General features: G+C 41.9%; 2 protein-coding genes across 5 annotated transcripts in view; both read right to left on the bottom strand.

The window, feature by feature from the left end:
• On the bottom strand, positions 1 to 5,463 carry golga7ba (golgin A7 family, member Ba). 2 transcript variants are annotated; one of them, XM_074629056.1, is made up of 5 exons: positions 5,349 to 5,463; positions 3,111 to 3,236; positions 1,440 to 1,592; positions 1,244 to 1,345; positions 1 to 1,139 (listed from the first exon to the last, which is right to left on the bottom strand). In XM_074629056.1, the coding sequence occupies exons 1-5, from the start codon at positions 5,358 to 5,360 to the stop codon at positions 1,056 to 1,058; spliced, it is 477 nt and encodes a 158-aa protein (XP_074485157.1). In that variant the 5' UTR covers positions 5,361 to 5,463; the 3' UTR covers positions 1 to 1,055. The 2 variants fall into 2 exon arrangements, with proteins under 2 accessions (XP_074485157.1, XP_074485155.1); XM_074629054.1 differs by having other exon boundaries at positions 1 to 1,135.
• A 3,146-nt stretch (positions 5,464 to 8,609) lies between these two features.
• The window catches only part of zfyve27 (zinc finger, FYVE domain containing 27), a 12,046-nt gene continuing 9,741 nt past the window's right edge, over positions 8,610 to 10,914 (bottom strand). For all 3 annotated transcript variants that reach the window (XM_074629051.1, XM_074629052.1, XM_074629053.1), the window contains 4 exons: positions 10,554 to 10,695; positions 10,350 to 10,396; positions 10,144 to 10,225; positions 8,610 to 10,030 (listed from right to left, as the gene is read on the bottom strand). In XM_074629051.1, coding sequence (XP_074485152.1) covers positions 9,960 to 10,030; positions 10,144 to 10,225; positions 10,350 to 10,396; positions 10,554 to 10,695 — 342 coding nt within the window. In that variant the 3' untranslated portion in view covers positions 8,610 to 9,959. The remainder of the gene's footprint in view (positions 10,031 to 10,143; positions 10,226 to 10,349; positions 10,397 to 10,553; positions 10,696 to 10,914) is intronic.

Raw genomic sequence — 10,914 nt, 5'->3', positions numbered from 1 at the left:
TGTGATGAGACAGTATTTATTTGACGCCAGTCATACACACCTCATTGCCACGTGTATCAAACAACAAGCAGTACGAAAGTTTGTTCTTTGCACAAAATGTCACCAAAATAAAAGACACATTCACATTTGTGAGCCAGTTTTTGGCAGTTATTGTTCTTTGGAAGTTTGTTCAGGAATCAAGGAAGGGTTGCTGTACTTTAAAACACTACAGGTAAAAGATTCAGGAAGACTTTTTGACCCATCCGTTGTCTACTTAGTACTGCACTTAATGCACAGTATGTCTTTGCATAATCCAAATTTAGGAATAGTTGGTCTCACTTTTTGAAACCACGAGGTTAGTACTTAGTGCGCGTGTCTAACAAAGAAAATATAGGCTTTGTGTGAGAAATATGGAAGATCTGCTACATGAAATACATGGACAGGCTGAATGACATTCATCTGCTACCAGACAGCAGGATTTACATCAGAGGTGAAGGGTTTATCTGGGTGGGTGAAACTTTGTGATGCCTTTCAATACTTTCTACATCCTAGTTACATTTGCTAAAGTCTGGAAACTCAGCCGGAGCTACAGATAACGTTTTTTAAAGCCAGCGTCTGGTGTGCAGGGTTGATGGTGGAGTTCAGTCCAGTTTGGTCCGTTGTGGTGCGGCTGAGGTATGAGGTTTGGTGAGGCTTGTGGTCTTCACTCCTGCCTCAACACTTCCTCCCTCCCTCTTCCTCTCACATCCTTCCATCCTTTTCTCACCCACCAGATTACACATAGCCGTGGTAACTTCAAAGAGGACAGGAAGGATGATAACGGTACGATCACACAAAGTATTACTAGCAAAAGAACTGAGACATTGCATTGTACAGTAACATGACTGTGTCCGCGCATGCACAATGCTTTGCAACAAACTTAGCGTGGGTTCGGGCGCAACATAACTTGATAAATGCTAGTGAATCCTTTGTGTGAGTGTAGCTAGAGTGTTGGAGCAGAAGTAGCATCATTGTCCTAAATTCTCCTCCAGGGTTGAGAGTGATCAGAGGGGACGTGGTTTTTAGGAAGAACCCAGTCATCGGGCGGTGCTGCCGGACACGGAGCTGCTCCCCGAGCTGGAGCCACTGGAGCCCCGGTCTTCATAGATGGAAATCTCTATCTGGTGGGAGAGTTAGGGACCATTCTCTGTGTGAGTGTGGTTAGTTAAACAGAAAAGATCTATTATAATGCTTCTGTCTACCCAAAAACTTTGAGTAAGGATACGACACGCATTCCCCTTTCTATGGGATCTGTGATGAGCAGCCCTCTGGGAGCATAGATCTTTTCATTCTGCTCCTGAATGTACTTGGCTATCTTCTTCAACACCTAACGCACCGGACAGAAGAACAAATGGCATCGACATGTTAATCGTTGTCCCCGACCAATTAAAATGCATCGGGTTTGAGATTCACAGTCTGACCTTCTCATAGCGTGTCTCCATGCAGAGGAAGATGAGATACGCTGTAGCGCAGGCCAGACACCCCTCCAGGTAGGACTGGCCACCTATCTTTTCTGCCTCTGCGTAGTAGTTATTCAGCGTCTTCACAGTGTCCTCAAACAGCGTGCGCTCAATCTGGAGAAACACACGCACAGTCATGAGTAGCAGGGTTAGGAATGGTAAAGATTATTTTGCCTTTATTAGATAGTGACAGTGGAGATACAGACAGGAAACACAGGGAGACAAAGAGAGGGATACAACATGCAACAAAGATCCAAGTCCAACGAGAACATTTCAGTCATATGAGATGTGTCTTTACCATTAAGCCCCATAAGCAGTTCTGTTAATGAGGTGAAAAATAAATCTAATATACACATTGTTCTGTGTAGCCATCTCCCCTTCAACATTCATGTTTTTTAACTGTTACCAACTCTAAACACAACATGATTTCTCTGTACAGCGGTAAGGCAGGTGAAACATGCCAATTTGGTTGTCTTTTTGTCATTAATGAGCACATCCTGCAAAGTCTACTGTAGGTACTCACCAGATTGGTTTTTCAATGTATTCATTTTTAATTATTCATGTATTTTTGAAGATATAGGAGTTGGTGGGGTAATGAGTGTTCAAGTATTAATAAATGATTCTAAGAGTTGTTTGGATGGATCTTTGGATATGATTAGAGGTGCTGCAGCCGGTATGAGAAAAGTAAAGCATTTTTTTTTAACATTAAAGCATGTAAACATGTTCTAGTAGAAACCCAAAATACAAGGATAATAGGTCCCCTTTGAATACATAATCAGCACATATTGCTTTGAGCATGGCAACTATTATCCCTTATAACATGTAGGACAGAATAGAGTGCTCCAGGGATGACGTGTTTTTGTAGGCCAACCAGGAAGTAAGCATCGCCCTGGTTCCCTCAACAAAAACCAATGGGATTTTTCCATTGGGTTTTGGATTGTTGCAGAAAATAAGCTCAGTGGCAAACACATGTTTATGATACTTGCACGTTTTGTTCAGCAAGATAATCTTCACAAATGAACACAACTTCTATGAATTTGAAGTGTGCATGCAATCGCCAGAAGTAAAAAGCTAACGCTATAAACAAACTACACGGTCGCACGAGCGCGAGTATACACAACGAGGCTGTGAAGGCAGACGAGTCAGCGTGATGACATTTAGTGGTCTCACTTAGTCACTTGTTAGCAATCGCCTTTTTTAAGAAACATAAAGGCTTCAAAATTCACGAGTGGGGTATTTACTGATGTATTTTATGTTGTAGAACAAAACGTTAAAAGCTCTTCAGCTTGTGTTAACCACAGACCTTATTTCAGACATCTAACTAAAAGCCCATTCAAAAACCCATTGACTTCCAAACGAGGGAACCGGAAGTGAAAAATGTGAACTCATTTCTGGGTTTTAGGACTCATTCCTGTAGCACATTCAAAACATTTTGTAAGAGAAAGGCTGTTTTAATCAGCAAATATCTCCGTCAGATATATCAACACATTAGTGGCATTAAAGAAATGACTTAGTTAGTTTCAATCTAGTACTATGATGGCTACAAATATACCTTCAAATGCATATGGTTGGATAGGCAGGCTAGGATAAAATGACAACACAACATGAAAACGTGTTCTACTGTCTCCTCACCCTGCTCTCCAGCTCAGAGGGGAACTTGGTCTGAAACCTGCAGGTGGTTCCTTCGCTGTAGTCTCTCTGGACGAACACTTTATTTGCCAGAGATGCACTGTGCCTCAACTCCTGCAGATTGTGGAACTGAGGAGGAGGAGAAATCACACACACACACACACACAGTAATATTAGGTTTGATACAGTATGTCTAATGAGTCCCCAGAGAGAGCGCCATCTCTCTCTACGCACCTGTCCACACGCAATGTGTACAAACAGTGGCCTGGTTTGGAAGTATAGGATGACAGAGGAGAAGCAGACGAGATGTGATCAATCACTGCGTGGCTCAGTGTCTGCACTCATTTCTGCCTTGTTGTCTGTTGGAGCAGAGCCCAGCATTGGACATCCTATCCTCTCCACACACACACACAAACACACACACACACACACTGTCATTCTCTTCCTCCCTTCCTCTCTGGTCTTACAGAGAGAGTAAAGCTCGCAGAAGATGGGACAACATTTCACTACAGCCCACAACAGATCGATCAGCTGGAACAAGATGAGGCAGACTGATAAAAGGCCGTACAAACTCTTGTAATATCTCCTGTTGATGCTGGGAATGTTGATGCATTTAGGTGTATGTAGGATAAAAATAAATGTTAAACCTGCAGTAGGCAGAATATTTTTGGCATCACTGGGCAACGATCCATAATAACCTTTCAGCATTTTGTAATTCAGATTTTCTGAGAGAAAACTAGATTTTCTGCACCTCCTCATGACTCTGTTTTCAAGCTTTAAAAAAACCTAGCCCGTTACGGGAGACTTTGGCCAATCACAGGTCATTTCAGAGAGAGAGCATTCCTATTGGCTGTTCATTCAACGGAGGCAGCTGTCAATCACTCGCAAACTCTGATCAAACGGTCAAACTAGGCAGCACTGATCAATTATGATCAATATTCTGTTACTGTAATGCCTATTTCTCACTCAAATGTTTTCAGAATCATCTTGTAGTGTACTGTTTAGCTGTAAAATTAGAAACTTTGCTCTGGCTGGTGGGCGGTGCTTTGTATTTTCCTCAACTGACCTGGCTTCTGGGTCACAAACTTTCTCACTTTACAGCTAAACAGTACACTAAGATAAGATAAGATAAGATAAGATAAGATGAACCTTTATTAATCCCCGGAGGGAAATTCAGGTGTCAAAGCAGCAACATCAGCAAACAGAGTGAAACACAGGAGAGGGAAAGGTATACAAAGATTATAAAAACAATAATAGAGATAGCTATAAAAGATACAGAGTGAATGGGTGAACATAGTGTGTACAGTCCGTCAATAAATAGTGTGTACGGTCCGTCAATAAATAAATGTAGTATGTACTAAAAGATGTTTCTGAAAACATTTTAGGCAAGAAATAGGCATTACAGTAACAGAATATTGATTCATATTTGATCAGCGCTGCCTAGTTTGACCGTTTGATCAGAGTTCGCGAGTGATTGACAGCTGCTCAGAGATGGTCCAGCTCGGCTCTGATTGGTTGGTTTCCTCCGGTCTGTGAAATCTTACAGATGCCATTAGGAGCACCGGAGGACATCGGAGGACACAGAGATTTTTTTCAGATTGTCTGTCTCTTTCAGTTTTATAAAAATAACTTTTTGTTTAATCATATTTGCTCCAATTCTACCCACTGTTGCTTTAATCAACATTATTATTATTTAGTCAGTTTCTGAAAGCACAGATGCAGGCTGGGAGAGCAGTGAGGAAGGTCAGGACGGCGTGGCTTCTGTCCATGGTGCTGAACGCTGTGTTTGTGTGTGTGTGTGTGTGTGTGTGTGTGTGTGTGGTCACCGGATTAACGGGGCGTCTCAACAGACAAAAACACCAAAACAGCTTAACATCGCGGGGAGGTGATCCTCTGTTTCTGTTTCCATGAAGCTACAGCTGACTTTCACATTTCCTCTTTATGCTTTTTTTCCCTTTTAAAAACGCCAGAACACGTTTTATTACAGGAGGGGGAAAAACCCGACCAGCCTCTGATCGGACGAAGCTGGCATGATAATGTAGGACACACAGACAGACAGCCGTCAGTAGTGAGTCCAGTGAGAGCCGCACAGAGTGGCACAGTTTCACCGTGTGCAGCACTACAATGTGCCCTCGTTGACCACGTTAACTGCACCTGTTTCATTGGAATGGTAATATAATTGCTGGTAAACGAAACCTCCTGCAGGAAATATATCAAAGAGATAGTATGCCAGCGTCTTACCTCTGTCGCCATGTTGCCATCCGCCGCCGTATAGGGACGAGTCCCTGCATGCGCTGAAATCGCTTTAGTAGGACACAGAGACAGATTGGAGGAGAGAGGAGGGAGGGGATGAGGGAGGGAGGGAGGGGAGGAGGGAGGGGAGAAAGAGAGAGCAGGGGTGGGGCTAACACTAGTACAGTGTTCAGGTCATGTTAATTCAGCTTCTCCATTGTCTCACATTGAGTTTAAAGATCATATTTTCTCCTGTCATTGGTGTTACTATTGGGTTATTAACCAGAACTAGCCGTCGGTCTCACATCCCCCCTGTTCTGGCATCCCTCCATTGGCTTCAAGGAGAGGAAAATATGCACATTCTCAAAATAGTTTGTAGTGCTGGGAGTAGATTCCTCCAATATGTACTTTTTTAAAAAATGGCTTGCTCCCGCACACACTTTTCTCTGCTTTATTACTCAACGTTTCCGTCAACAAGGACCTTCATCAGGACATCCCTCCATTGGCTTCCTGTAAAATTCAGAATCAACTTTAAGATCTTGCTAATTACATTTAAGGCACTGCATGATCTCGCCCCCAGCTACATTGCTGATCTCTTAGTTCCATATTCGACCTGTCGAACACTTCGATCCTCTAATCTCTGCCTTTTATCCTTCATCCGCTCAGACTGCAAAACAAAAGGTGATCGGGCCTTTTCTGTCTTAGCCCCAACTCTCTGGAATCACCTCCTCTAATCTATTAGAGCTGCTGAATCTCTGGACTGTTTTAAGCGGCTTCTAAAAACCCATCTCTATAGGCAAGCCTTTCTATAGACCTCATCCACATGTGTTTGTCTGTTTTTGTCTGATCTGTTTCTCATTGTTTCTGTGTGTCATATTGTAATTTTTCCTTGTTTTCATCATTGTTTGATGTTTCATTAGTGTGTGAAGCACTTTGTAACGGTGTGTTTTAAAAGGTGCTATATAAATAAAGCTTTACTTACTTACTTAATGATTACATTAACAATGGCTCCATTCAAGTGTCCCTGTAAACCATGACGCTAGTGTGACAGTGAGCCAGCGTGCTCAATACCACTGAAACGGAAGCAGATAAATGGTATTCAGCCATCATTCATTTGTATCATTTACACAGGTGTCTTTTCCTACTGTGTTTCGTTAATTGTATGGGAGCAAAGAAAGGCTTTAAAGGCAGGGTTGGTAAAGATTTTAGAAATGTTTCTTTGTAGGGCTGTCAAGGTTAACGTGATAATAACGCATTAAGGCAAATTCGTTTTAACCACGCTAATTTCTTCAACGCATTAACGCAACTCATATGAAATGATGGCATCATATGAAACTAGAAAACCTAAGGAATCAGGAATCCATTGGTACCAACCATGTTATACTAGCTTGTTGCGATGGAGGCTAAATAACGCTCCAAACTTGCACTCAATTTTGGCGAGGAAAAACTGGCATGGCCATTTTCAAAGGGATCCCTTGACCTCTGACCTCAAGATAGTCTCCCCTTTACAGACATGCCCACTTTATGATAATCACATGCAGTTTGGGGCAAGTCATAGTCAAGTCAGCACACTGACACACTGACAGCTGTTGTTGCCTGTTGTGTTTATGCTAGTACCTGTGAGGGTTTCTGGACAATATTTGTCATTATTTTGTGTTCAATAATTAATATATACATACATTTGCATAAAACAAGCATTTTGCCCACTGCCATGTTGATAAGAGTATCAAATACTTGCCAAATCTCCCTTTTAAGGTACATTTTGAACACATAAAAAAATTTGTGATTTATGTGTGATTAATCCAGATTAACTATGTACAATCATGCGATTAATCACGATTACATACTTTAATCGGTTGACCGCCCTCAGTTTTTATATTTTATTTTCATATTTGTTGAAATTCTCATTACATCTCAACAGCAATCAATAAATCAAATGCTCTGACAAAAAAAGAAAACAATCTGGTATCTGTGGCTGTCACAGGACTAACCCCGTCCAATCATTACATTAAGGGCTACCTGCGTGCACTCTGCCCGTACACGTAATAATAATAGTGGGGGAGTGGCTTTGGAGGGAGGCCTGAAGCGACGGCTTGTCAGTGTTGCTGACTTGGCAACTTTCCCGCTAGATATAGGAACTTTTGGAGCTAGTGCCGTTAGCTACTTTCTTCGGAAAAGAGTTGGCAACACTGGGCTCAGTTTTTCTGTTGAATCTTTTAAAAATCTGGGGTACTCTTGGTAGTTTCTCAAGATCATCGACCCTGCCTTTAAACCTACATTATCCTATTGATTCACACTGACCAAATTGATTAATACGACCAAATTTGTTAGCAAACAGATGCCTAGTTAGTTACACATCTAACAGACACATCGTTCATTTGGAGTTGTGCTTCTGGCCACATGGGGAATGTAAGCCCACTCTCTTTTAGCTTCTACCAACTCCTGAGGGAAATATCTCTTTATCTGCTAAATGCTCCACTATGTTCACCGTTACTAACTGTGTGTGTGTCAGATGTTTTGTACCAGTGTGTGTGTGTTTATCAGAGCTTATTGGCTAAAAACAGTTGATGAGAGCGGTGAGAGTGACTGAACCAAAAGAAGTTTTCGACTGTAAAACTAAAGCAATGAGCTGAAAGACACTAAAATGCTCTGTAGATCTGAGGGGAACTGCAGTCTGGTGATGATTCTCTGTTGATTTAAAGAGACAGGCGCTAAAACGGAGTGTTTCAGACAGACAGTATATGAGAAAAAAATATTTTTTGAACATTAAAGCATGTTAACATGTTCTAGTAGAAACCCAAAATACAAGTATGAACATGAAAATTAGCATCATATGTCCCCTTTAAGTAGTGCTTAAGTCTTACAATTAGGTATTCAGTTGCTTTTATTATTGCCTTTCTTTGTTTCCATACTTTTGAAACAAAGACACCAGCAGAACCTGCCAGAAAGTCAAAAAGATCATACTTACCACTTTAAAGCTACTACAAGGAACTTTTATTTTGGCGGTCCCTACCAGAGTCCCTTGAGAAAACCTCTAATTTTACAGCAGCAGGGTCTGACAGTCTGACCCGCTTGTCCTAGTTCTCCCGTCATGTTCACACATAATCTGACCCGGTGGCACGCTGGATGACAAGCATTAAGAATAACTATATAGAAATAGCCAATCTTCTTGCTGATGGTCTCGTTTACTTATGTAGGTCATATAGAGACATCATTATTAGATTGAGACTGTTTCATAACCAGTTAAATGTTCCTCACAGTAACGTTAAGTTCATGAAATCATCACAGAGTTTATTTCAATAATGGCATATCTCATCCATAAAATAAGGGCAATATATACAGACTTAATCAATAACTTGCACTTTCTGGAGTTTTAAATTAAATATATTAGATATAGCAGAACAATTTATAGCAACAGTTTATATCTGATTACAATAAAAGCAAACTCTTACAATCATCAGTGTCTGAATCATGATTAAAACACTTCCACCACGATCCACATTTTGGGTTGTAATGCCTCCTCATCAATTCTTTTAAGTCCCGCTTGCAAGAGTGTGAGGCTCTGATGACGATTTCAGATGGTTGCTCAGTCCCATTTAATCAACTTTAATCCAGTTGGGTCGACTTTGATCCAGTTAGAGGGAAAAGCACAGGCTCCAGAGGACCTCTAGCAGTTTTTTGACTTATAGGCTGCTGCTATACTCCAAAACTCTGACATGTCAACACATACACAAAAAAAGACGACCAAAATGATGCACCAATTTGATCATTACAAAGTAGAACACCATCACTGGTAACTTGTCAAAAAATGTGATGTGACTCATTGCAGGCCATGCATTTTCAGTTTACTGCCATAGAGTTACCATTGTTTTATGGCATAGGTTTTGTAAGCTCCTCTCGCTGGTGGAGAAAAAAAACCCATTGGCCTCAAAGACAAACCCAGAACTAATCACATGACATTGTAAACCAGCTACAGGTCAAAGTGTATTGGTGGACAGCAAACAGCCTGCGCACAAGGTGGCGATCGAAGCCAAATATGGAGCTTCTTTTGGTCGTGCATCCATTATTTGTTCCATCTGAATAAACCATCGCATTCATCGCGCCGGCCTTAGTCTTGTTCGTGCAGAAAAGTCCTCTCAGCATTACAGTACGGTTAAACTGCTACACAGGGCTGAAGATATCAACATTCAAGTGGAATCAACTTTTGTGGCGAGGCAAAGCATGGAAAAGCAAAAAACCATCGGCAGCTTATAAACCAGACACCACCACCGGCCCGATCCTGGCCTCCACCCTGCATGCTTTGCACCTCCCTCTGCTCAGCAAAGGAAAAAAGGTCCCTTGATTTTGGAGCCATTGTGCTCTGTAGCAAGTCTCATTGATTCACAGGGTCCAGTTGAAACAGGAAATATTTAACATAATACAGCAGAAGTCCCATAAGCAACACAAGTAGTTAAGGAGGGATGTGACTGCTAAAGGCATGGGGGGGGACAAAAGCGCCTTAACTTGAAAACCAAGGCATGTGTTAAGGTTTCAGTAACTTTGTAGGAGGGCTTTTGGGGGTCAAACAGTGAGTGGCCTCCAGGTGGCCACCGGGAGACGAGACGGACATACTGTACCATCTCATTGTAACTTGATGAGAGAGGAATTACAGGCAGCACAAACAAACACAGTCTCTCTCTGGGCCTCTGGAGCTGTAGAAGAGAAAACAATGAGAGGATAAGATCATAAGTCATAAAGAACAGATGAGTAAGAGGAACACCATCAGTCTAAAAATAAAATGTCAGAATGAGCCAGTTTTTCTCACCTGTTGCCCCCATGCAAGATCTCAGCACTTTGAAGGAACAGCATCGGGAACAGAAGCTGTTGCCACAGTTACTGCAGCTCCTCTGTAATGCAAAGAGACATGGCGTCGAAGCTCGTGACAATTGAACGGTTAAGACAAAATGAAATGTGATGATGACGTGGTTGCCTAAATATATCCTGAGTCATGTTGCAAGTTTTCATTCTCACCCTTTTCTTCAGCACAGAGAAGACGGCGTTGCAGCTAGAACAGTTACCTTTGGAGAAGACAAGGAGATAAATAGTATTGTGAAAAATACAATAAAATGTGTTCAGAGCTACGATACGAGACTAACATCAGACAGATTTTAATTTCATCACTGAGGTATTATGAGAGGAAATAAACCAGTGGATGAGTCAGAGCAGCAGGCTGACCTGTGCTGGTGGTAGGGTAGCGTTTACGCAGTTTCTCTGTCAGTTTGGACACTTTGCTGCGTATGGGTTCGTTGCGGCTCAGGAGACCATTTTCAGAGATGGTGTCATACTCGGGAGCTCCAAGAGGCCCGTCGTCATCCTCCTGAGGGAGAAGGGGGAGGGGAGAGGATGGACAAAGACAAAACGCAGTCACATACTGTACTGTGTAATCTGGAGTTTTGGAGTATGAAAACCTGGAAGAAGACACCGAGCCAAACTCAGCGGTACGGCTAACCTGGATAAAATTCACTGCGATTCATTGTGAATTTCAGCCAGTTTAACTAATGCATGTTTGGCAAATAAATCAAGTATGGTGATGGTA

This window comes from Sebastes fasciatus, chromosome 3, assembly GCF_043250625.1.
Source record: "Sebastes fasciatus isolate fSebFas1 chromosome 3, fSebFas1.pri, whole genome shotgun sequence".
Lineage (NCBI taxonomy): Eukaryota > Metazoa > Chordata > Actinopteri > Perciformes > Sebastidae > Sebastes > Sebastes fasciatus.
Note: the sequence above shows the minus strand (reverse complement) of the source record. Positions and strands in the feature narration are given on the sequence as shown.